Raw genomic sequence first — 25,713 nt, 5'->3', positions numbered from 1 at the left:
CTCAATCCCAACCATGAGGCTTCCAAGGAACCTTCCCTGATATTCCCCAGATTGGGCAAGATGACTCCCTCTGGGCTCCGTGTGGTACTTGGTTGTTCTCTGGGTAGCAGCTGTCACAATAGCCACTGTATCTCTCACAGTGCCCAATGTACCCATAGCAGTCAGCCCAGGCCTGGCGCTGGTGGAAAGCATTCAGTGAACAAAAGAGTGAAGGACATGGACTTACTTCCAATTGCTCACAGAAGATACCTGCCCTGCTGGTTGGGCCAGAAAATCACCCATGACCCCTCTGCTGTTGTACAAATTCCACAGCCCAGCCCAAGTGGTGCTGTACCAGAGGGGTGAGCACCCCTCTCATCTCAGTATTCAGAGCTAGCCCCACATAGCAAGTCTGACAGAGCCCCTAAGGCTGCCCCCTTGTCTCACAGCAACTCGGCCTGAGATCTCTGCCTGTCAACCAGGCTTGATAGAGAGACAGCAACGGGCAAGTTTTTTGTGGCAAACCTGCTGCTAGAGCCCCCTTCCCCTGGCCTCTCCTCTCACCCTCCTAGAAAGGCTCACTCTGTAAATACCCTGTACAGCTCAAGAGCTGGGGAAAAATTTGTTTTCACTGATGATCTTATTTGCTTCCTCTTAGCAAGAAAATGAGCTGATTTTCTTCTTTACCCTGGCTGCTAGGAAGCTCAGAGCCAAACTTTGTGGTGCTGTGCTGCAGCTCACCTTACTCTAGTGTCACTGATTTAACTCTCCCCATGCTTGGCTCTTTTTCTCTTATTCTCATGGTTTTCGCTTTTATTCTCTTTATGCTTTTTATTTGTAAGGAAAGACGTATCATTTTTAAAAGAAGTAGGTGAAATAATTATAAATATTTTTTAAGTATGTTTTGTCTGGCAGGAATTGGGTGGAAACTTTGGGATGCCTAACCCTGGGGCGTGGATAAGAGAAGAGACACTCAACAGCCCAGGATTTAGAGTTGGGGCCTGGGTTGCCTTCATGAAACTGGAGGCTCTTGGGAACAGACACTTGCTTCCTTCCTGGGACAGGAGCCTCATCTGTCTCCTTTGTCTTCCAGTGCTAGCTTCTTTATAGGACAGTGAGCAGACAGGCCTGTTCTTGAGAACAGGTGTGAAAATTAAATTATGTCATGCAAATCCCATCGCAAAGGGGCCCAACGCTTGCTAAGAATGGGGAAGTTGGCCTATAAAGAACTGCTACTCATTTCACTTTTTTTTTTCTTTTTTTTGAGTCAAAACTGGTTTTCATGGAAGGAGACTGAATCTTTGCTCCCAGAGAATGTTCTCTTGCCCTAGGCCCTCAGCTGGGGGCTGGAGTGATAACTTAAATGGATGGTTTAATTGTTTTAAATCTTCATTTTCCTCCTTGAATAATGAAGGGACTGGACTGAAAGCTCTCCATGGGCCTACTGGCCACAGGCCGTTGAGGTGCTAACAGTGAAAGATTCTAACGCTACACGATGCTAAGTGTCCAGGACGCTGTTCTGAGGCCCTGGGATTTGGCCTGATGGAACCACAGACACCCACTCCTTGGGCTCACACCACCTTTTTATTTATAATGGCTGGAACTTCCCTCCCCATCACAGCCCGGGCTTCACAGGTGGCCCTGTGGTCACAGGATGACAGCCATCTGCATGCAGTGGGGCAGCATGGGGACTGAAGAAGGCATAACTCCTCCCGTCAGAACTATAGCTCCACAGACCAGCAGGAAATCTCTGTTCCCGGGGCCCCCTCTTGATAATCCAGCTTGAGCTCTCTGGGATGGATGGACGGACAGATGGATGGACAGATGGGTGGACAGACAGACGGACAGAGAGACAGACGGAGAGGGTTAGCAAACCTCAGGTGTGGTGGGAAGAGAGGGAAAGAACTGTAGACAGGAACATAGAGGGTGGAGTTTCAGGGACCCGTAGAATTCCCTGTGGCATAGGCCAACAAGGCCCGGTTGCCTATGGGGACTCAGATGTGTGTGGTCTCCAGGGTCAGGGGCTACAAGAGTTCAGAGGGAGTTTCCTACTGCTCCCAACTTACCCTAGTGATCACGGGGCTGGTGTGTTTTCTATGTATCTGAGTTGACTGTCCTTTGTGGGGTCACTGAGAGCTGGGTCAGACATGTCTAAGGCATCAACCTTTTACCTGGCTATGTCTAGTTCCTGTGCGAGGACAGGGAAATGGGGGACCCTAGACACCAGCTCTCAGCCTCCCAGCCCCCATCCCTGGCCGAGCTCAGTGGTTTATTTGTGCTGAGTCACCTGGTAGCAGAGTGGTCATGCCCCTGAACACTCAGTGTTCGTTTGCTGTCATCTGCTTCTGTTGGGGGCCCCCAGAGCACATCCTGGTAAAACTGGCCTGAGAAACAAAGGGTGGATCAGCAAAGGATAAAGACAGGGAGGCTGGGAGACACACAGAAATTCGGGGCATTGCTTGTTTGAAGGCAGAGGCGATTTCTGAGGATGCCCTGAGCGTAGGGCCATGGGCAGCATACCAAGGGTCCCGCTGACGTGTCTGGAGAAGCGGTCAGTATCCCGCAGAAGGAGCCGGAGCCCCTGCCCAGGGCCGTCCCAGAAGAGCAAGCCAATGGTCACTTTATCTGGGCTGCTGAGCAGCAGGAGCCCTGCCTTGTCCTTGGTCATCTTGAGGCTGTGGGGAAATCCAGCATCCTGAGAGGAAGGTAGACATGGAGACACCCACAGAGGACCTTGGCAGTTGGGATGGGAGTGGGTGGGGACTGCCCCCTTATCCTCAGAATTCCTGTTGTGGCCGTGGGTAGGAAGTCCATTAAATATTCTGGGTTTCAGTTTCCGCATTAGTAAACTGGGAACAAAGTTAATTTAGTGATATCTGGTGATCTCAGTATTTATAAGACAAAATAATGGTTCCTTTGTCTCTTAGATTTGGCTTCTCATGAATTTGTTTTATATGATGCAGGGAGTATCTGATAGATTTACTCTGTCTCTTTTGTTTTTATGGCTAGTGCCACTTTCTTTGGATGACTAGTGTTTAATCGTGTGTTTTAATTTCCAGAAGGGCAAGTCTCTTCTCATTCTATTCCCTTCTTTTTTACTTAATGTAATCTTTGAAATTCTTATCTTATTTTCTTAGAAATATTAGGATCCTTCAAGCATGTTGAATATGACCCTGCTGTTACCTGAGGTTATTTTAAATGGACTTACACTAAACTTACACTGTCTTGTTGACATGATTCAACATAAGAGGCGTGGCCTGTTTTTCTTCATGTGTATCTTCTGTAGCTCATATGAGTGTGTGCACTGTCACTGTGATTAATAGGAATTCTTTATTCCATCTTCTGGTGTATGTCCAAGGCATAAAAATGCTATCAATTTTTGTGTATTTATCAGATCATAGGAAACTAAGATCTTTTATGAAATTAGGAAGTTTTCAAGTGATCCTTGCTAGGTGCTTATTCATTTGTCAGGTGGAACCAGTGTCTGCTGAGGGGCTCACTGAGAGGAAGCAGATAAGGCTCTTTGTACTTGGTACAAGCTGGGGCTCTGAGGCCAATGCTCAAAGAGGGCCAAGGTCCTCAGCCTCTCTCCCAAGCCCCTCGTGACTTCCAGAGCCAGAGAGCTACGTCTGGAAGACTCTATCGTGGGGCAGCCCCACCCAAAAGAGGTCGACATCCTCCTTCACTACCTACCAGCTGCCCAGTGCTTGATGCCAGATGGACTGTCTCTTCTCATTGGAGCTTTAAGACTATGCTGAGGATAACACTCGTGACCTCCATGAACGGTGCCCTCCAACTTCTCATTATTGTCATCATTACCTCACCACATACAGAGCTGCCCTCCAGTATACTCAGCAGGCACCACCCCTTTTAATGAGCAAAGTGCTTCTTGGCCACATTCTCCCCCTAGCTTCTAACTCAGGACTGGGGTGATGAGTTATGAGTGAGAAAACAGGCTCAGAGGGGCTAAGTGCCCTATCCAGGGTCATACAGGATTAGCAGCAGCACTAGCTCCAAACCACACTGTCCCCTGCACAGGGAGTGTCCTGGGTTAGGTATGAGGGCAGCCAGGTCCCCAGGACAACCCCTTGGTGCCCTCCAGAGGAGGAGTATGGTGCAGGGCTCTCTGCATCTCTGCCCGTCCTGTGGGCGCAGCCCACTGCAGAGGACTCATGCCCAGCCCAGACACTCCATCCTCAGGCCCATGGCCTCAGGCCACCCGTTAGTGCTGTCACCAGCTAACACAGCCTGAGAGGTCACTGCTGGCACCTAGCCTGAGGCTTACCCAGGCATCACTGAGAACAGTGTATTCTTCCACTTGTATGCAGAGCTTCTTCGATTCTGAGTCACTACCACGTGCTCAGGGGTGGCGTGGACTTGCAGTTGGGGGTTCCTGAAGGTCACCTTAATCCATGAGAACTGAGCCTTCTCTATCTCATAGTGGCCAGTCACCTCAATCCCTGAGAGAGCGGGGAGCAGAGGGGTCAGAGCTATGGCCCCAGCTCGGCACTGGCCTGACATGAAGGTCCTCCCTGATTATGTCCTGGAGAACAGTCCTTTGCCAACTCCCCAGGTCCCCAAAATTCCCTCACACTGGAGCATGGTTTCCACAGTCTTTTCACTTATCCTTTGGTTTCACATGGCTTTGGGAGGGCCCCCAAATTCTCAGTGATGGCTACTATTTAGATGAGCCCTCTGAGAAGGGAGATCTTGTCTGAAGTTAATTAACTTTTATAAAGCCTTCATGGTGTACCTGGCCCTGAGCTAAGTGCCATGACCAAAAGCAAGATAGAAAATCAGTGGTCCCCACCCACAGGGAGCAAAGAGACTCTGGGCCTGGCATGCCAAAGTGGGAGACTGTGTTTGGGTGAGCGTCCCTGAGTGCTGTGTGTTCCCATGTCTGACCCGACACCTCAATTCAACCAGTAAGACCCTTCTAGGGCTTGGGGGCAGGGCTGCCCAGCGTACCTCCCTCCTCCTACTAATCACTTCCTCCATACTCTCTATAGTCCCACTAGTATCTTTCGGGGCTCTGGGCTTCTAACTACCCCTTCCTCTGCCTAGTGGACCCCCATTTGTCTGCCAAGGCCCAGTCACTCCTACGTGACCCTGTGCAGCCTCCCCTGACCCTCAGACAGCCCATGCCTCCGCCTCTGGACTTGTCTCCACATTGCTCCGGGCATTAACTACAGGCCACTATGCTTATCTACACCCAGGTATGTTCTTCCACCCTTGAAGTATGGCAACGCCTGGAGGCAAGCCCACATCTGGTCACCCTGGAGTGCCAGACCAGGCAGACCTGCATATGTGTGCCCAATGCAAGGTCTGTGGGGTGGATGTATGTGTGCAAGTGTTGGTACTCAGGGCGTGACTATGCCGTGACCGAAGACAGGACAAGGCTGCCCATGTGCCTCCCTGGGCAGGTGTCCCACTGCTGGCTCCAGGGTGGTGAGCTGGGGTTGCATGGTGTCTGGGTCTCTCTGGGTGAATGACTAGGTGTGTACCTCTCACCTTGGTCAGGGTCTGAGAGCAGGTTCATTGGCCCCTGAGAATGCTTGATGTCCACACAGAGCCGGTCCACGCTTTGCCCAGGCAGTGGCAAGATGACAGAAGGAGCCTGGGTGAGGGCTGAGGGGGCTGGCAGCTTACCTGAGGGTGGGGATGTGCTGATTGTTTCTGAAAGGAGAAAAAGTCCGGGTCTAGGTATCCCCTTCCTGGGGAGTTGGGGGCAGGGGGCGCTGAAGTATAGAGTAGTGGAGAGGTGTGGCCGGGGCTCATTCTCCACTTCAACATTGAGAAAACCACACTACATGTTCGTAGAGATCCCTGGAGCTCTCTCGTCCCAGGGTCTCTCTGCTATAGGGCTCTGGTCTGGAGGCTACCTGTGATCATTAAATCCATGCCATGAAGCACTCCATCGAAACCTGAGGGGTCTGATAGTAATCCGGGCACTAGTGCAAGAATAGTCAGAAACAGAAAGGGAGAAGGCAGTCAGGATTCAGAGCAAGCAGCATGCCCTCCAGCCATCATGCCGCCAGCCATCCACCAAGGTCCAGCACTGTACCCCCCGCCACACGTACACCCAACCTAGGAAACCCTTTACAAAAAGATTTTCAAACAGAAGAGCATGCTATTAGGCAAAACACTGAGGAAACAAGGTCCAGCCTGGCTCTGTGCCTGTGTCTGAGTCCAGATTTAGAGATCAGAAACAATTCAAGGGATCAATGATGGCTTTGGGAATGGAGGAAGTCTTCCCTTTCTAGAAGGCTCTATCCTGAGCGAGTCTCCAGAGCACAATGAATCTGATTCAGTGAAAATAAAGGACACACTACTAATGTCATGCCCCACAGCAACTCTCCCTGGTCTTGTTGTGCCTAGCCCTGAGCCTGGTGCTTACTCATCCAACTCTACAGGCAGGTTTAATTATCGCCTTGGGGAAACAAGGCCCTCCAAGGTCAGGAAGTGGCTTACCTAACATCATGTCTGTTAGTCTTGGATTCGGGTTCGAGAACGGATAAGAGGAATGACGATGGTGAAGAGGTCCGGGTGGTCCCAATCTCGATGAGAAGTTCTCGGCAGCTACAGTTTTGGAAAAGTTGACACCTGCATTCTCTTAAAGCAGTGTCATGGGTCCCCACGGCCGGGGCTCCGGGACTCACTCCAGGAGAGGGATGTGAAGAGGGAAGATGGCTCCCTTTCCCACACCTGCCACTCTCAGAGCCTCTCTCCCCATGGCCAGGAGAAATGCAAAGCTGGAACAATAAACCTTTCTCGAACTCCTCCCTGCTGGGATATCAGCTGCCCCTTTCCCTGGTAATGCTCCTCTCACTAACTTGTCTTCTGAAGCCTCTTCTGTAAGTGAGCAAAAGGTCTGCATGGTTGCCTCCTAATCAGACACACCTGAACTTGAGTCCCAGCCGTACCACCAGCCACGTGAGCAAAGCAAGTCACTCCCCCCAAAGCCAGGGCAGAGCCCAGTCTGTGGCCAGGGTCAAGGTTCTGTCAATCTCCCTCCCCCCTCCTTCTCCTCCTTTGCTACCTGTCATCCCAGACCTTCTGTTTCCCATGGAATGATATCTGAAGACGCCGTGACCTGGAAATCAGAGAGACCGGTATGTGCATCCCGCTAGATGGGGATTGTGCCCCTAGGGCCCAGGATTGCCAATATCTAAATGAAGAGGTAGTTGATGAAATGCATCAGCATGCTTGGGCAGATGATGCCCCCTCTTGGCAGCAGGACTAGGCTGGAGAGGCCCCGGCCAGCGACCTTGTGGGGCTGGTGTCCTAGGCCCTGTGTCAGCCAACTGTCACCCGGGCCAGTCTTTGAGGGTATTGGGCCTTACCTAAGGGAACGTTCCTGTGTCTGTTTTCTGGATAAAACAAAAAGAGAAGAGAGACAGAGACACACTGTTGAAGTGGTTTTGATAAATTCGACCTTGCTTTCCCACCCCAGCACTGCAAAGATGTAGCAAACTCGGGGAGGGGTGGGGGTTGGGAAACCTGGCCTCAGTTTCCTCATCAATGAAATGGGATGAGTCTCATGGGGATCCTGTGAGTCTGTGTGTGGCAGGGTTAGGGTCTTGGTTGGGATGTCGGGGAGAGGCTGGGGAGAACGCTGGATCAAAACTCTGCTGCCAAGGAGTCTGGGAGCCCACTCTCATACTCACTATTTTCCACGGGCTTCTCAGCAACTTGAGACTGTTCTTGGCCTTCGGGTTTGGTGACTACCATGGATGTGAGGGGGGTAACAAAGCTGTAGTTGAGCGATAAGCCCAGAGCTCGGGTCTTGAGGGCCTGCTTCTCAGTATCTGATGCAGAAACTCTGCAGGTTGAGAGCATCAGAGGCTTAGCTGGTCCCTGAGTGTCTAGATTTTCTCTCCCCTCCAGACCCTTGTGAGGTGGGGTTCCCGCTGGGAGAGTCCAGAGCTCAGACACGATATCACGACCCACTGTCTCCATGCCCAAGAGATGCCCCATGCCAGCTGCACCTGCCCCCGCCCCCCACACCCAGTGAAGAGCTTGGGGAGGCCTTGAGGCTGTGTGTGGCTGCCCCAGCAGGCCCTTGAGGGTACCGGCCACCCACATTTGCTCCAGCAGTTGCTGGATGGTCAAGAATGCCCAGAGTCTCTCCATGAAGTTGTAGAAGATGTACTTGGGGCTCGGGAACTCCTCCTGCTCTGCCATCCCGGACTCCGTTTGGAAGGTGATGTTCTGCATGAGCTGGAAAGAGGGGCCCAGGCAGGGCAGGGGCAGTGAGGGCCTGATGCCCGTACCCAGCCTGGCGCTTCTGAGAACTTCCATAGAGAACGTGGTTGGAGCTGGGGCAGGTCCCATGCACCGGCAGTGAGGACTGCATTTCCTTGGAGTAGAGTAGGGGATAGGGAGGGAGTTTAGGGGTGCAAGGGGCTCAGTCACAGATCCCGTAAGGATAAGAAGGAGCTGGAGAGAAAAGGTAGAATCTATCCCAGGTGCAACACAGGAGGCACAGAGCCAGGAACTCAGATCAGGTGAAGCCTTTGGGAAGAAAGGGAAATGAGGATGGACTCTGAACCCCAGGCCACAGAAACAACAGCAAGAAGGATGCACAAGAGTCGTGTGGAGCAGAAAGGGTCCCCAGACACAGCTCACCCTCACCTCAAAGAAAGAGACATGGGACAGAGAGGGAAGCGCCTTCTCTAGCAGTTGGCAGTGAAGTTGAGAAGAGAATTCAGGTGTCATGGCCCTCACAGGGTTTGGGGGCCCTGTTCAAGCTGGTACCCTCTGCTGCGCCTGGGCGCTCTGCAGTGGTGACAGCCAGGCATGTGCCCAAGCTCTAGACAGGGCCTTCTGGTGTCAGGCTGACGTGGCCAGCAGCTTGGGAAATGGGATCCGGGGCAGAGGAACCCCAGCCCTCTTTGTCATAACGACTACAGCAGCCAAAGACCTTTTCACTGTGGATCGGATCCTGCCTCCCCCGCTGGAACCATCCTCCACTGTCTCTCACCCAGTGCCGGGCCTCCCAAAGCTTTGTCACATGTAGGCCATCTGCACAAATCTTGCCCTATCCACGCATACAGCTATTTGTTTGATGATTTTCTTTAAACGAACTTTAAAAAGACTAACACTCTTTACTTGGCCTTGTCCCAAGCAAAAGTACCTGTGAAATCTTGGGTCTAGGGTTTGAGTTGTATTTTTCAGAAGACACATTAAAATAAATACGTAACTACTAAAAGACACGTTTGTTTGTGGACTACCCCGAGTCATCCTGGGTTCTGCACTTTGGGAACTCTTGGCCTCCGGGATAATACCAGCAGCTAGCATGTATGGAGTGTTAATCCCCTCAGCAGCCTTACAAGGTGGGTAAGGTAACCGATGCTCATTTTAACACAGGAGAAAACTGAGGCACAGGAAGATTAGGTGGCTTCCCCAGGCCTCACCCCTGGGAGCTGGCAGAAGCCAGGCAGGCTGGCCACCTGGCACGCACTGCCCATCATGACACTTGGTTACTTCTTCAGAGACATTGTCCTGGGCCCCCCATGCCTGCCTGCCTTGCCCATCTGCTATTCTCCCCTCACATCCTGCTTGCCACAAAAGCCTGAAACATTCCTCCATCACTCCACCATCTGGCCTCTGCCACCTCCTATTCATCCTGCAGTCTCAGCTGAGCCTCCTCCAGGAAGCCTTTCCTCATCTTCAGGCCAGGTTGGGCCTCCTACTACTGCTCCCCTGAGTTTCCGGGTTTATCTCATCAGGGACACCCCAGCCTACAGCTCATTGTTTGTGTCTCTCTCATGCTGTCTCTCTCATCAGGGAAGCATCCCCAGGGCCTAGGGAAGGATCTGGCATAGGAACAGGTGCTCGGTTTCTCTTTGTGGAATGAGAGGGCCCCCTTGTGGCATAGAGGCAGGGAGGGCACCATGTGGAGCCAAGCTCTTGACCCAGCTGCAGTGGGGCCCAGGGCAAGCTGCCTGCCCTGCCTGGACCCCAGTCTGCTCCTCTGTGCAGTGGGAGCAGCCCTCCCTGTCTGAGTGCAACCTCAGAAGGCTGGAGTAAGGACAGGAGGGGATGCCAAGCACCTGGAGCCCTCTGGCATAGCAGGAGCAGTAGAAGCACAGACTGACCACTGAGTGTCTACATTTGCAGGCATAGCATAGTTGCTCTCAGGGGAATCACATTATCTTGTTGAATCTCCACTACGAGCCCTGTAGTAGGGACCGATGTCATCCACAATTGGCAGGGAGCAGTTTGTCATTTGCTCATGGTCAGTTGGCTGGAGTCTGGCAGGGCTCAGGTTTGAACCCAGCTCCTCCAAATGCCTGCTTCAGCTTCCCTTCCTCTCCAGGATGGCTGGCCACACTCACCAGCTGCCCACTGATTTTGGCTGAGAGCACATCAGGGCTCTGGTCCCGGAGCTTCCCGGCCACCACCATCTCAGAGCCCTTGAAGAGCAGCCGGAAGTTGTCCTGTGTGACATCCTCCACGGCGTTGCTTGGGTACTCGAAGGCCACCGCTGTCAGCAGTGGGTTGGCCACCTCTTGGTAGAAGTCCTGAAGGATAGGGGGTGTCATGAGGTCTGGGCTGGGCTCTGCCTGTCCCTCTGAGCCATCCCTCACTCACGCAGCCCACTGGGGTCAGGCTGGCACCTGGAGCTGCAGGGCGGAGTCTGAGTCCTCATAGATGCGCCGAGCCAGGCCGCCGTTGTCCAGTGCCAGCCTCTCCAGAAAGGCATAGCTAACATCGAAGCCAAAGCCCAGGCAGAAGAGGCTGTACTGGCCGCCTATGGCATCCTGCACGTTCCTCTGGATCTTCTCAGGGCTGGTCTCCCCTGGACCCAGCGGTTTGGGAAGGGGGTGAGAAAACAGTGATTTGCTCAAGGGATATTTCTAGAATCTCAGAGCCAGAGGGGCCTCAGGAATCCCTCCGCCCCCCAGCCTCAGGTCCCATAGCAAGCCATTATGGAGGCCCAGCTGCTTCCTCTGGGCAGTGTGCCCTGGAATTGCTGGCAGTGCCCTCACCCACAGTAGGGTCGCCATCGGTGAGGAGGATGATAAGGGAGACACTCCCTGAGGGCAGGAGCTCCTCCCGGGTGGCTCTTTCCAGCAGCTGCACGGCCATCAGCATCGCACTGTTGATGTTGGTCCCTGAGGAGCACACATTCTCAGGATGGCTCCTAGGCGGGGTTCAGTGCCTTGGAAGCCTCCACCCTGCAGGGTTGCAGAGGCACTCACCTCCCTGGGCCTGGATGCCAGCAGCGTAGGTCCTGGCCTCCTTCACATTCTCGGCTGAAGCTGGCACCATTGATGGCTTCCACTGGGTTGCTTCCTCACTGAAGGGGACAAGGTTGAACTGGTCTTTGGGGCTGAGATCATCCAGGATCTTGATTAGGGCTTCCCGGGTCTGGGCAGGGGAAGTGGAGACAAGGTGGGTTTCTTAGGGGAGTCTCGCTCATGTGCCCTTGGTCTGTACTCCTGGGCCTGCATCTGGAGTTGGGACATGGTGAATGCTCTAGGGGAAGGATTTGGCCCACACTCTGACCAACCTTGAATCCTGGGAGCCCCCTACCCAGGAAGATGCCCGAGGGAGGGTCTGCCTGCTGGACCAGAGCTGATGGTGTGAGGCATGTGGGAGTATTCAGGGCCCTGCCCTGGCCCACGGGACCCACCTGCTGGATTTTCTTGCCCCTCATGGAGCCACTCTTGTCAATGACAAATATCACGTTCTTGGGTATCGTGGGCAGGCCCTCGGGGGCAAAGTAGTGCACAAAGTAGCCATTCTCAATCTGTGACCAGAGTAAGATGAACCCCAGGTGATGAGAGTTGCAATCCTGCCCTGCCCCCACCCAGCTTCCTCACTCCCAATCTTCGGGTCCCCATGCTCTGTTCATTCCAGCCCCTCTATCTCTGTCCCACTGCTATCCTCCCCCAATCCTTGCCATCTTTTAGGGCTCAGTCTTTTAGGGCTCAGCCCCTTCTTGCTGAAGCCTTCCCTGCTCACACATGGCCCACAGGAACTCTACGTGCACTTTACCTCCTATTTGTTTGAGGACTTGAGGTAGCTTATACCAAAGTTCAGACATAATAAACCTGAGATCCAAGAAAAGAATGAAGACTCCAAAAAACAATGTCAATCAAGAATAAAGGGGAAGCACAGAAACTTCTGCAAAAGAAGCTATTGCAATTGAACATAAAACTGAGCTGTGAGCCTCCTGGCAACCAAGGCAATAAGAGAAATGATGCAGGGCAGTTCTTTAGCAGAGATGAAGTGTTTTTGTTTTTGTCTCAGAAAGGGAATTCTTTCAGGGACCACATAACTAAACCACTTGTTTTCTGTCTAGCTGCCCCTGGTGCACATTGATAAGTAGGAGCAGTCATTTTGCCTTTTCTTCTAGAACATCTAGTCTTAGGCTCTTAAGCGTGGATAGGTTTCCTGGTTGTCCTGTTCTCGCCTGGAGCCCACACACCTGAATGGAGCCCCCGGAAAGGGTCCGGTTCACATCGTAGCGGACGATGAAGTTGCCATTTATAACTGTATCCTGTTGCTCTAGAGACTTCTGCTGCTGGGAGAGCGTTGGCTTGAATAGGATGTGAGCCTGGAGAAAGGACCAGACTGAAGTTGAGAGGAGCAGAAAGGCCATGCAAACACCACCTCTCACTTGGCCTGAAGTGAGAATTCTAGGATGCAGCCTTGGGTCAAATCACAGGAAACTTTCTTTCAGGCTGAGCTGTCAGATAGACTGCCTCCATACAGGGGAGAGGGCGTGAGCATGGAGCCCCTGCTCCTGGAGTTGTGCAAGCAGAGGCTAAGCTCAGGATGTGTACAATCCAGCTATCTCCTCCTCTCCCCCAGGTCCTGGGACCCTCACATCAGCATCACGTCCAAGTCCTTCTCCCCTGATTTTAGGGTTCAAACCAGCACCCGCTGTCCTCCTCTAGGCCTTGCCCACCCCGTCTGGCAAAGGATAACATGGATGCAGAGACTTCAGAAGCCTGTCCAGCTTAGAGATTCTGCTCAACTGTCCCATTCTCTGGAAATCCAGGCTCATAGGGCTGGCTTGAGGACAGGCCCCTTGGTACCTTCGCCCACTGACCGTGGCAGGCCCACCTTGGTCTGGGTCTGTGAGGTGGTGAGGGCATTTTCCAGTTCACTGGTCATGAAGGTGCTCTCTGTCTCCAAAAAGCTGATGCCCTGAGGCTCAAAGATGTGAATGTCCATCTGGAGGCAAGAATTGGGTCACTGGGTTAGCTAGGAGCCAGGGCTAGACCTCACAGGTAGCAGACGGGGAAGGAGAGGCCACCCTCTGTAGCGCAAGGGTCATCTAGGAGCTCTTCTGGGAGGAGGCAGCACCAATACCTGTAGGTGCTTGACCACCTGTTGGGGCTGGACTTTCAGCAGCAGCTCATACACTCCCAGATGCCGCTTGAGCAACTCTTCATACACCAGCTCGAAGGTGACTTTGGCAGCAGGAGCCACACTGACCGATACCTGGAATTGCTCCATCTTTCTCCCAGTGGCCCTGGGGGAGGAGGGCATCAGGTCTGCCCCTCCGGACCAGGTGGGGTATGGGCACTGAAGGTGGAAATAGGGCTAAAGGGTTGAGGGTTGGGGCAGCTTCTGTCACGCCCCACTGGGGTCCCCCGCCACCTCCCTGGGCTCACTTGACAAGGCCAGCGCTCTCTCCCCTGGCCACAGCTGCACTATACTGCTCCTGGGCTGCAGCCTTCTCCTTGATGTTCCCTGGGTAGGTCACACCATCGATGATCCTGGGGCAGGAGAGCAGGTGTTTCTTAGAGCCTGGTGGGGGCAGTTCACTCCAATCCCACCTCTTCCAGAGATCCTCTCTAGGATGTGGTGTGCTTCTTGATAGAATGACTGCCACCTTAACCGTTTATTATGCACAAGACTCTGTGCAGGACCCTGGGTAAGGGCAGGGGCCTCTGCAAGGTATGCCAAGCTTCCATCTACCCTGAGGCATGCATAGTGTAAGTTAACATTTGTTTCACTGAATGGACAAGGGAGGGAGGTTGTAGAAGAGGCAGGGCTGAGCTAAGTCCTGGCCTCTCTTCTCCCTTCCAGTCTGGCCTCACATTCCAGTTGCTCTTTCCATGTCACAGACTGCTTCCAGAGAAACAGTCTGGGGCTGTGTGGGGCAGACTGTAGAAGAGGCAGGGCTGAGCTAAGTCCTGGCCTCTCTTCTCCCTTCCAGTCTGGCCTCACATTCCAGTTGCTCTTTCCATGTCACAGACTGCTTCCAGAGAAACAGGTCAATCATCAGCAAGATGACTGACCTGTTTCTCTGGAAGCCACATTTTTATCCAGCCCTCTGTCCAGCTGTGTGGGGCAAACTGAGAAGGAGGGAGATGCCACCCTCCCAGGCCAGTGGGAGACACAGGGCTAAAAGGCTCTGAACCCTCTCCCCCGTGCCTGTCCCTTCTTCCCAGCAATATAGGGCAGGGGACTCTGCAGAGAGGGTGGCCTCCAGGAAAGTAGGTTTTGGACAACTGCTGGATGGAACTTTTAGGGGTGGGGACACAATCCTAGTGGCCATTCTTTGGGACTGAGAGAACTGCCTGGGCCGTTCCTCTAGGAAGAAAATGACTACTATAGAACCTCCTTGTGAAGGGGTGAACAGGGACATGACAGGTAAACATAAACCTGCCATGTTGTGAAAGGGTGGGAGTTGCAGAGGTAGGTGGGGAAGGGGCAGCCAGGATGTCAGGACCGAGTGTTTTTCCTCCCCACCATCCTGACCTTTCTGGTCATAATTTAAACCTGGGCTACGGATGGGGCTGGTGCACGGGCTGTAGGGCTCGTCCTCCCAGATGACTTGTTGAGTCCTAGCCAGGTCAGGGAGAAGGGCACCCTGCCCCCAACTTCCCTATTTCACTCAGCAGCAGGATCTGGACCCAGAGAAATGTGCAGGTCCTGGGCTCTTGGCAGATGTGCTGGGCCTGGAACCTCGTAATCTGGTGGTCCTGGCACCATGTGAGGGGCCAAGTTCAGCCTATGAAGCTCATGCAGTGAGCTGGGCAGCAGAGCCCCTGGCTCTGGGGTTAGAAGAAGTAGGGGCTGCTGGGATGGGCTGGGCAGGGAGAGGGAGGAGCCAAACACAGGGACCCAGTCCCCACTGCCATTTTTTCAGAGGTCTCAGGGTACACTGGGGACCCTGTGTGAGAGACGCCTGCTCTCTCTGCTTTACCCATCACCCTCCCTGAGTTTATGGGATCAGCCTCCCTCTGGCCTGTTCTCAATCACTGCCTCTCCTGTGGGGCCAGGGACAGACAGAGTTCTCTTGCGTTTAGCAAACATTGCAAAACTGAGTTAGGAAGAGTGGGGGAGGACAGTGTGAGGATCATCACCAGCTCACAGAGTCCACAGAAACCCCAGGGGCCTCCTCATGTGGCCTCTGACCCAGAGCAGAAATGCACTCTCTGCAGTACCTCAGTTGGGGTGTGGGGGACTCGCCTGGCTTAGAACTTCTGGTGCCAAGGAGGTCTCCCTCCTCAGGGCATGGCTCCATTGGGGGGCAGCCCAAGGGTTAGGAAGTTTTCTGTATTCTGAGCTGGAATCTGCGTTTTGGTAACTCCCTCCTGCCTGGGCCTGGTTTCAGGTTGCCCCGAGTCTGTACTCCTCAAAGGCAAAGACACAAAGATGCAGTGGTTCTCCACCTGCCACCGGGGCAGCACTTAGGGATGACGGAAGACAGATGGAGAGAGGGACTGAAGGAGGCACGGAGGGATGGATGAATGGATGAAGGTAGGGAGGGATGGAGGGAGTGATGGATGAAGGAATAGAAGAAAGAATGAATGGATAGAGAGAGGGATTTTAAGAGGAATACATGGAGAAATGGAGGAAGGAATTGATGGAGGGAGTGATGGGTGGAGGAATGACGGGAAGAATGGAAGGAGGGAAGGAGACTGACAGAGTAACCAAGGGAGGAATGAATAGATGGAGGGAGGGATGGATGCAGGGAGCAATGGATGGAGGAATGGAGGGAAGAAGGGATGGATGTTAGGAGAGACTGATGGAGGGATATGTATGTGTGCAAGTGTTGGGATGGAGGGATGGAAAGATGGAGAGATGGAGGGATGAAAGGATGGATAAAGGGCGGGAGGGATGGAGAGACAGAAGGATGAGTGAGGGATGGAAATGTCTCTGAGAATGCACGAAGTTTCTGGGTAAAGCCTCTGGTTCCCTGTATTGCCTACAGGTGGAGCACACACACCTCACATCAGAAAGAGGGCCTCTCTTCCTGATGGGGCACAGTGGGGATGGTGTCGCAATGCTGGGTTGGGGAAGAGAGCTGAGGAGGAGGGCAGGAAGGCACCTACATGGAGAAATTGGTGATGAAGGCTTTCTTGGGCAGCTCCATCTGGAAGGTGGCCTCCTGCATAGTGTCAGCCTTGTTGACTACACGGCTGGTGACAACCGTGTGGGCAAATCGGGATGAGACCTTGGAGTCCACAGTGAGGCTGTAGATGTCGATACCATTCTGGACCAGTGAAGGAGGAGGGGTTTCAATGCTAGCCCAGCTTTGGGCAACACACGTCAAGAGTGTGCCTTGGTCCCAGACCAAGCCCTGACCCTCAGCCCCCAACTGAATCACTGATCAGGCCTCAGGATAAACCCCATGAAGCATTTCACATGTATACATTCCAGAGGCAGCTGTGTGCTTCATTCCCCCACCCTACGGTGCCATGGGGTAGGGGACCAGTCTGTCAAGCACACAGGGGGTGATGGAGTCTGGGAGGAACTCTCATTTATCCTGGCCCTAGCGGGATCAGGAAGCTTATGGTCTTAGCTCTGCCTAGTGAAAGAGCAGAGAATAAGTCCTCTGATTTCTGGCAACCTTGACCTTCATGGAAATTGAGGAAAACAGCTCTTGCCAGTCTCCCACCAGGGGCCTACAGAGCTAGGAGAATCTGGAGGCAACAAGGGTCCAGTCTCTAAAAGCTGGGAATCTTCTTTGTCCCCTTTCCCTGCAGCCATGGACCCTCCCCAGTTGCCCTGCCTATCCTCACAGGTCACTGACCCAAGCGTATGCTCTTCACCCCAGGTCTAAGGTCCCCATGTGCACACATGAGGAGCCTTACACATCTCCTGCCTGACTGCATATAGCATGCTTGTGTACACACCAGCTGTTTAGCTGTACACACACCTTAGCACAGAGGTGGGTGACTGGCCGAGTGGCTTGTATACACATGTGAGTGCCCGCTCTGTACCAGGCACTGTACTAAGCACAGTATTATAAATTTCATCTTCACAACAAACCTCTATTATTACCCTGTTATACAGATGAGGAAAGTGAGACAAAGAAAGCATAATAAGTTCCTTCAAGCGCAGCCAGAGAGAGGTGGAGCTAGGCTCACTAAACCCACTCCCACCCACCCCACCCACCGCCAGCCTCCGCGGCAACTTGCTAAGCTGCATTTCCTCACCTGGAACATGGGACTAGAATCAGCCCTTCTATCAAATGGGAGAGTGTCCCTAAAGCCCTCGGGACAGTGCCTGGTGGGTGGTTAGCACCAATTTCCTTGCGTACACACCGATCCATGCTCACATGTACTTACACTTACACACATACAAGCTCTCCTTTTCACTCAGTCACCAGCTCACACCACTCACACTCAGGTGCACACACAGGTGCCCGTGGCACCTGCTACCTTTTGGGCAGTGGTGGTCTGGAGGACAGCCAGCAGCAAGAGCAGGACCAACGCAAGGCCACAGGTCCAGGCAGGAGCTGGGGTCTTCATTGCGGCTCCAGCGCCCGGCAGGCTGTTTCTGAAGTTGAGAGAAAGTGGAGAATGAATTAGTAACTTGTTCACTGCCCCGCCCCTGTGGGGGCAGGTTCTGGGAAATTGGGATCTACAAGCCAAAAATTGCCGTGGCCTCAGATAAGCAGGCAAACTGCGAATGTCCTGTGGACCTTGGCTGGGGACAGGAACATGTACAGTAAGTCCTCAATGTCACCATCGATAGGTTCTTGAAAACTGCAACTTCAAGTGAAATGACATATATTTCACCCTTGGCTAATTGATATAAACGAGTTCAGTTCCTACAGCATATTTCTGGTCACAAAAACATCACCAAACTTCTAAAGACAGACCCAAAACACTTCTAATATTAAACATTGAAATAAATGTGAACTACACATAAAGAAAGATTAATACAAATAAGTGAGAAAATGTTTTTCCAACCCACCTATTCCAGTTCAGGGTTGCGGGGGACCAATGCCTCTCCCGGTAGCTCAGGGCGCAATGCGAGCTCCCACCCTGGACAGGCTGCTCTTCCACTGAGGGGCACATTCACACAAGCTCGAACTCACTCACACTGGGACAATGTAGACATGACAATTCACCTCCTGCACATCTTTGGGATGTGGGAAGAAACCGGAGTACCTGGAGAAAATCCACACACACACGGGGAGAATGTGCAAACTCCACATAGAAGGTAGCCCTGGCCAGGACCTGAAATTTTTTCATCAACCTTATAACCAAAGGAGATTGAATGAAACATCTGAGGACCTGCTCTACGGAGGAAAGGCAGGCTCAGGTGGGAGGTGGGTATTGGCGCCCCTTCTGAAAAGGTCTAGAACCCGTCAGGCCACCACCACTCCTCATACCAGTTGTTCTACCAGCCCACTCTTTGTAAGCCCGGCCTGGGGGAACAGAGGGGCGGCCAGGAAGAGGAGGGCTGGGGGTAGCTTCTGGGAAGGAGGAGCCTGCAGGCCAGGTCAGTGTGACTGGGCAGCGGGGACCTAAAAGCACTGAGCATCCTTTGGGGTGTCTAAGTGGGGGCAAGATTTGCTGTGGCCAAGGCAGGATGAATCCACCCTATTTTGGGGGTAGAGAGGCTGGGCCCAGGAGCCCCCAGGCTGCTTGCTGTTAAGGCCCCATTCATCTAACCAGGGCTCTCGGTTCAACTCCAGCAAGGCTCCCAACAACACAAGACCTGCACTCTGGCAGTGCAAACCGAGAGCTGAAGATGCCCACACTTTTTAGCCCAGAGGCCTCCCTCAAGGGAATTTACTGAGAGGAAAGCATGAAATAGAAAAGGATAGAGCTTGAAGGGGCCGATTCGGTGTGGTGGTGTGCATACTCAGGCGGAGGTCAGTTGTGCCAAGGGAGCCCATGAATTGCAACTTGAGTGAGAAAGGGCAGACCACTGATCCATAGCAAGGCAGTGCCCTTGTCACGAGCCCAGACCCATGGGAGGGTGGCCCCAGGGCCCGAGGTGGGATTATGAATGACTTTGTTTGACTTTCCTTTAATAAAGTTGAAATGCTGCTTTCATAACAAATAGCAATAAAGTGAATAGAATAAAGTGGCTCCTGAGTCGGTGGCCACAGCTGGGATAAAGATGCTTCAGAAGAGTGACCGGGTGCCATATCCTGGGTCGGGGGGAGTATTGGGTGACATTAGCTCTGAGGGGGACGGGTAGCCATCTTGGGGGCCTACTCAGGCCCTTTGAGCAGTAACTGGCTTGCAGAAGGCTGGGAAGGGGTCTCCTCCATTAGTCTCGCCTTGGTCAACACCAGTCACATCTGACCCTGAGAGAAGGGAATCATGGACTTTGCAGCTGTGTCTGCAGCCGCAGTAAAAGTTCCCTTTTGAGCTACTACAGCCAGAAGTCTCATCTATGCAGTTAGACTGCTCGCCCTTTGGCTGATATGACTTGGATTACACAGGGGATCTACCCTGTCAGCGATCCAGAGGAAGAGCCTGCCCAAGCTCAGTGTGCAGGCCCTGCTCCCACAGAAGGTCTGCTCCTTTGGGGCACAGAGCACGGGCCCGGCCTGGAAAGAGCTATATAAGGAAGCCAGGCTGGCCTAGCATGTGGGAAAGACTCCAAGCACCCAGCTCTACCTGCCCAGGGACAGGTGACGCTTCCCTGCAGGCAGAGCTCTAAGCCAGGCACTGCAAGCCCAGGCGCTGTTGGTGCAGACCCTGACTGTCGGTGGTCATGCTGTCACAGCTGGACAGGCCTCTGCAGCTTCCTAAAGCTCCATGCACACGGGGGACAATGAGGCCTGAAGAGGAAAGGATCTCACACAAGCTGAGAACCTAGTGTTCCCATGGTTCAGGTAAAGCTGTGAGAGTGGCAAGGGGGAGAGGCTCACCCTGAGTTTGGGAGAGGGGAGAGTAGCTTGGGAAGCAGACTGTCACTGGCCAGAGGAGCCTCAATTGAGGGATGCAAGATGGCATGGAGGCAGTGCAAATGAAGGTGCAAGGTGAGTGGGGGCTGTGAGGTCTCTGGCTCCTGCAAAGCCTTGGGATCCTTAGAAGTATCTCCATAGCGTTTGCAGAAGACAAGGAGAGAGCCCCATGCTCCCACCTGCTTCACTCTGAGTAGTGTCACTGTGGTTTGTTTTATGCAATAGGCTCCAGCTCAACTCCCTTGTCATATATAAGGAGAAACTAAGCCTCAGAAGAGATGGTCTGAAGTCACACAGAAAGTCGACGCCAGTATCCACATCCAAGGCTTTCTAGTATGTAGCAGTGGCCGTAGGGTACCCCCTAGGACTGCCCCCGCAAAAGCTGAGAAGGGTACAGAACGCGGCCCCCACTCCCACCCTGCCCTCCTCTCCCCTGCACTTAGGGGCCATGGACAGTGACCAACCAACACCCTCCAAATGCTGGGGCCACTTGGGCATCCTCTTTATTGATGTTTCTCAGGTGCTGGTGCAGTCCCTGGACTGTTGGGGTAGGATGGCGGTCCCAGAGGCAACAGGTGAGCAGGTATGTTCTGGCATAAAAAATGAGTTCTTGAGAAAGACTCCTGTGTCTAGGTACTGGCAGTGGTGAGGGAAGTGGCGTGCACGTCTCAGCCAAAGACACTCTTGGCGGGTCCGGCTTTGGGCTTCTCAAAGACGGTCTCAGTGCCAGTCCGGGTGCGGCTGAACACTGAGGGGGCGGCAGCACCAGCTTGCTCTGTAGACAAGAGTGGGAGGAGGTATGCTCAGGGGCCCAGCCTGGCTTCCTAGGGAGAGAAGGCCCCTTTTCTGGGGAGCAACCCCGAGACCAGAAGCTCTGGACTCTTAGAAAGGACCCATTGGCCGCCCCCCATCCATCCCCCCTCCCATTGACACACATCTGCACCCACCGCCCCCAGCACCTCAAGAACACTCACCACACTCCCGCATGACCTGGTAAGTCTTGGACTTGATCTCCTGGTTCTTGGTCAGGTTCCATCGGGCCCCCTTCAGATCCTCCTCCTTCACAGGGGGCCGCTTCTTCTTGATGGGGGTTTCCGGAGTGCCAGCCTTATAGAGCCCAGACCCTCATCTTACAACCCAAGGCCTTGAGGTTGAGACCCCCTTCCCACTTGTGCCTTAGCTGAGAAATCCTCTTCCTTGCTCATTGAACTCAAGCCAATTCAAGACCCCATTCCTCTTCTAGCAAGCCTTTCTGACTATACTTTCCTTCCCCTCACCCCCAAGTCTCTCTGCCCTTTTCCGGACCGAGAGCTCTGGGGCTGTGGCCGCTGTGGCCTCACACTGTCTGCCTGCCAGGCTAAGCTCAAGCCTGGGCAAAATAGACAAAAGAAAAAGGAATTGGCTTTGAGGCTGAATTCCAAGGCTTTTGGTGAATTCCAAGACCTGGCAGGGTTTCCCTTAGAGATTGCCACTTTCCCCCCAAATTGCCAGTATCTACCTCGTGTGTTTGGAGGCGGGAACGGGGAATAGGAATCAGATGCCCGTGAAGTCTCAGTCTAAAGTTACCATCCACCCATTGAGCGGGCAGCAAGGACAACCCTCCCCTTAACATGCTGGTCTACCTGTTCCTCCAGTGCTGGGGATACCCAGACTCAGTGCCTACACTCCCTCTCAATCCCAGGTGCCCTGGAGTCTGAGGCTTTACTCCTTCCTAAACCCTGGGGGCAGGCACAAGGACTCCCTGGTCCCCGAGCCTGGGCCAGGCTCCTGGGGCAACACACTACATCCCCTGCAGAGATACATCTTGCTGGAGAGGCACCAGGGCACAGAGTTGTACATTGAAAGACCCAGCCTCACAGGTGTATACACATACAGAGCTACAAACGTGCACTCCACACACCAAGTCATACAAGCAGCCTCCTCACACACAAAGGCACATGCAGGACCCTGAAGTACCACACACATTTTCCCTACTCCTCCTAACAAACCATGGAATATGACCAAACCCAAGCTAAACAGAGATAACCTTAGGATAAGGTAGGCCAGGGGCTCTCTTCCCTGATCCCCAGCCTCCCAGGGGCTGCAGAGCCTCCTGTGTTTATGCCTGGAGCTCAGCTCAAGACACAGCAGCTGGAGATGATGGTGTCCAGTTCTCCACCTCCCAATCACACCAACACGGCTGTGCTGGGCCCTCCTACCTGGGACATGGTGGGTGCTGTGGGAGAGCTGCTTCGAGGGCTCCTCTCTGGCAAGCAGGAGCTGGTTGAAGAGATCTGAGTGGTGCCCAGCCCTCTGGAGCTTATATAGTCTGCTTGCCTGTCCTGCCTGAGAAGTCACTCCCCCTGCTTCAACAGACTCCCCAGTGATTCAGGATCACACAGCCACTGGCTTCAGAGTTTATTCTGGGGGATGATAGGGGCTCGCTGAGCACTGCTGCCTGGGGGGCTGCAGCCCTGGCGACAGCAGACAGCTGGGGAGACCTTGCACCCTCATGAACAGCTGCTCTATTTTCAAGTGGGAGGTGCTGGGACTGGCAGCGACTTGTGTTTATAAATGTAGGTCCTGGAATGTGTGGCAGTAGGAGCTGTCTGCCTGCCTGTAAGTCCATCCCAGTGTGGGGGTGTCCCTGAGGAAGGGAGGGCCCTGAGCCGGGCTGGATTGCTTTGAGTTTGCTTTTCTTGGTCTTCTACCCCTTCCCTGGATTCCAGAGAAAAGGGACTTTCCATCCCTGCACAGCAGCAGGGTGGGAGCTTTGCTCCCTGTGGGCTCACTGGGCCCCCGCAGTGGACTCAGAGCACAGGGGCTACCCCTGATTCACAGGTGGAGAAACTTCAGCCAAGGGAAGCCTGGAGAACTCTCCATCTGAGGTTTTGCTGATGTCTTTGTCCAGCTCCTAGTGCACTGTTTCGTAAAGGGACGAAGAAGGCAGGGCATGAAGTGCCCAGGAGAGACAGGAGGAAACCATGCTTTGTGGTAAATAAGGGTAAGCTGACAGCAGGTAATAGCACCGAGCTGCACAGATGAAGTCACCAAAAGGCACCTGGCCTGAGGACATTTAGGTTGCTGAAAGAGGGTAGCGGGGAATGAAACCCATTCCAGGTATTGAGCTGTGGAGAGAGGTACAGGCCCAAGGGCTCCCCTGAAGGTCACTCAGTTTTCCTCTGCTAGCTCCTAATACCCCAAGCCTTGAAGGGAAGACCCCTAAGGCACATGGCAGGACTCTAAGCCTAGGATGGGTGTGGGGAGATGTGGGGAGATGTGTCTGCTCTTAGTATCAGACACACCCAAGCTCCTTGTCAGTTTGTGATGGAGATTATTTTTTAATGCCTGAAGGCCCCAGACAGAGGGAACCCAACCAGGCACTGACATATGGTTATCCCAAATGTGGCACCACTGCTGTCATATATCAAACCCCACCCAAATACCCACCTGCCTGGTCCTGACCGCGGGAGGCCAATGCGAGGACTGCCAGGCTCCATCTGAGACAAGTGCTGACATGAGGAATGCCTTCAGATAGCTATGGGCATAAACCCAAGACTCCAAACAGGGACCAAGAGACAATGAGGGCAGGCCCGGCCTGTGAGGGCCCAGTTCCCAGGGTGAGTGCTCTGGTGCTGCCCCCACAGCTAGCTCTGCCCAGGGAGGAATGTGCCTTCCAGCCCCATGGCCTCAATGACCAGGCTGTGGGATGTTCACTCCTCATACTCCATCTCCCAGAACCCCACTCTCCTCAGAGGAGGTAGAATAGCTTTTACTCACATTAGCAGGAAAGTAGAATGGCAAGAATGTTTTTTTTTTTCAACATCAGATTCTGGTTCCCACATCATCTATGAGGTGATATAAGGTTCATTTTCACTCTGTTTCCTGGGGAGAACCTTAAAACCCACTGGGGAAATTTTCTTGACCCCATTAAGCTGTTTCGATTCCAGAGAACACACAGTCAACAACCACAAAAGTGATGTTTCTTAAAAAAAAAAAAAAAAACCTGTAATAAGATGTCAAACTTTATTGTAAACCATTTTACAATGTAAGTACATCATCTTCCCTTTCATTTCAAAATTGTGTTTCTGTGAATCGTAACGCCACCAATTAAACACCCCCACTAGGCAGACAGTGGAAGTAGACTATGGTTTGTTCACATAGGTCTGATTGCTAATAAACTTCATGAAAAGAGAAATCAAATTAAACCCATCCACCCACCCACCCATCCAAGGAGCTCAAGGTGCTGACAACAATTGGACCAGAAGTCCCTCACCAAGAACAAAGCCCTTCAGAGCTACCAATGTTTCACAGGGAAAACAGAGTTCTCCCTTCCTAGTTGGAAACGTGTGAAACTTCTAAAAGCTAGCCCTACACCCTACAAGGCAGCTGCTCTGAGTGATGAGAAGCTCCCAGTGCCACCTACGTTGGCCTGCCTACAGAAGGGTCAGTGAATTGCAGTCTGGAGGGCAGAGTGGGCTGTCAGCCTATAGACCTGTCTATACTGCCTAGGGGAAGATACAACTTGGATTTGAGCTTTTATATATTTTCCCTTTCGAGGCATGACAGGTCGACATTAACCCAGGAATTCTTGCTGCCAGAAAGGGGCACAAGTTAAAGCTCAAGGCAGGAGGCCACCAGTATGCCTGAGGGCTAACTGATGGGTCACAGACCTTTGCCTCACAGGTCTTCAGGCTGAGTGGACCAAGAAACCACTGCTACTCGGGATCTCACCAACATCCCTCCTTATCCTTGTCAACATCCCACCGACGCAAAAGGAAATCAGGGCCACAATGATCTCCTCCATTCATATATGACAGCTCTACTTCATTAGGCTATTTCCATTAGTTGTAAGAACCTTGTTCATGACCTTGACTTACAAGTTTCCATCATGGGTGGCTTGGACAAGGTCCATATTTGGAAAAATGAGATGGATAGTGCACAGTCGGTGTCCCAAGATTTCTCAAGCACAGTGATACTTGCCATGTTGCTGAGTGAAGAGCTGCCCCTCATAAGGCACCTTGGAGCAGGTGGTAAGGAAATTTGCTTGAGGAGGGAGGACAGCTCAAGAGGAAGTACTGACACAGCCCTCTGCATCCACTCTTTTAGGACAGTGCACCACAGAAAAACCCCCTATGACAGCAGGAGGCACTCCCTGGGACTACAAACTGTGTGCGTGCGCACGCATGCACATGTACACACACACGCACACACACAGGAGGAGGGTGAGGCCAAGCACATGAGAACACGCTATCCAAGCCCACACAGCCTAAGACCCTCTATGATCAGACACCATCCGCTAGTTAGCCAGCTACACAGCTGCAGCTCAGAGACTAAAGCCCTTACTGAAAATCAGGATACAGGGAGAAACCACCACTCACTCGTTACCTCTTCATCCCTCAACCAAACCCACTGCCCAGTAGGCACTGGGACGAACCTTGAGATGAACAGATCACCTGAGGTCTATATAACCCAGCTTCCATCTTTCACAGACTGTGGCTCCTCCAGCCCGTCCTTAGTTTGGAAACATCAGGAGCCCTGATTTTGAGCTCAGGAAGGAAAAGGAAAGAGCTTTGGGCACAGGTTGTTCAAATCAAAATGAAACAGGAGGAAAAAGTAAGGAG

At 52.9% G+C, this 25,713-nt stretch overlaps 2 protein-coding genes across 11 annotated transcripts in view; both read right to left on the bottom strand.

Moving 5' to 3' along the window:
* Positions 1–1,544: 1,544 nt before the first annotated feature.
* ITIH4 (inter-alpha-trypsin inhibitor heavy chain family member 4) overlaps positions 1,545–25,713 on the bottom strand; it is a 26,249-nt gene continuing 2,080 nt past the window's right edge. Inside the window, exons 2-23 of one of the 4 annotated variants that reach the window (XM_015593764.2) lie at positions 17,619–17,736; positions 16,287–16,447; positions 13,614–13,718; positions 13,309–13,471; positions 13,060–13,170; positions 12,419–12,547; positions 11,621–11,737; positions 11,187–11,355; positions 10,974–11,099; positions 10,602–10,783; positions 10,320–10,505; positions 8,063–8,199; positions 7,647–7,801; positions 7,323–7,349; positions 7,019–7,072; positions 6,451–6,558; positions 5,862–5,930; positions 5,491–5,655; positions 4,265–4,439; positions 2,500–2,654; positions 2,267–2,363; positions 1,545–1,770 (exon numbers count right to left, since the gene is read on the bottom strand). In XM_015593764.2, coding sequence (XP_015449250.1) covers positions 1,701–1,770; positions 2,267–2,363; positions 2,500–2,654; positions 4,265–4,439; positions 5,491–5,655; positions 5,862–5,930; positions 6,451–6,558; positions 7,019–7,072; positions 7,323–7,349; positions 7,647–7,801; positions 8,063–8,199; positions 10,320–10,505; positions 10,602–10,783; positions 10,974–11,099; positions 11,187–11,355; positions 11,621–11,737; positions 12,419–12,547; positions 13,060–13,170; positions 13,309–13,471; positions 13,614–13,718; positions 16,287–16,447; positions 17,619–17,708 — 2,751 coding nt within the window. In that variant the 5' untranslated portion in view covers positions 17,709–17,736 and the 3' untranslated portion in view covers positions 1,545–1,700. Of the gene's footprint in view, positions 1,771–2,045; positions 2,655–4,264; positions 4,440–5,490; positions 5,656–5,861; positions 5,931–6,450; positions 6,559–7,018; positions 7,073–7,322; positions 7,350–7,646; positions 7,802–8,062; positions 8,200–10,319; positions 10,506–10,601; positions 10,784–10,973; positions 11,100–11,186; positions 11,356–11,620; positions 11,738–12,418; positions 12,548–13,059; positions 13,171–13,308; positions 13,472–13,613; positions 13,719–16,286; positions 16,448–17,618; positions 17,737–25,713 lie in introns of all 4 variants that reach the window. The other 3 variants (XM_025050701.1, XR_003047986.1, XM_025050702.1) reach the window with 3 other exon arrangements.
* The window catches only part of LOC102893438 (store-operated calcium entry regulator STIMATE), a 66,560-nt gene continuing 61,444 nt past the window's right edge, over positions 20,598–25,713 (bottom strand). For 6 of the 7 annotated variants that reach the window (XM_006917541.3, XM_006917542.3, XM_015593767.2 and 3 more), the window contains 2 exons: positions 21,085–21,217; positions 20,598–20,885 (listed from right to left, as the gene is read on the bottom strand). In XM_006917541.3, coding sequence (XP_006917603.2) covers positions 20,779–20,885; positions 21,085–21,217 — 240 coding nt within the window. In that variant the 3' untranslated portion in view covers positions 20,598–20,778. Of the gene's footprint in view, positions 20,886–21,084; positions 21,218–22,308; positions 25,708–25,713 lie in introns of those variants that run through there. The other variant, XM_006917673.3, reaches the window with a different exon arrangement.

Source organism: Pteropus alecto, unplaced genomic scaffold (genome assembly GCF_000325575.1).
Source record: "Pteropus alecto unplaced genomic scaffold, ASM32557v1 scaffold75, whole genome shotgun sequence".
Classification (NCBI taxonomy): domain Eukaryota; kingdom Metazoa; phylum Chordata; class Mammalia; order Chiroptera; family Pteropodidae; genus Pteropus; species Pteropus alecto.
This window is presented reverse-complemented; position numbering and strand designations above follow the sequence as displayed.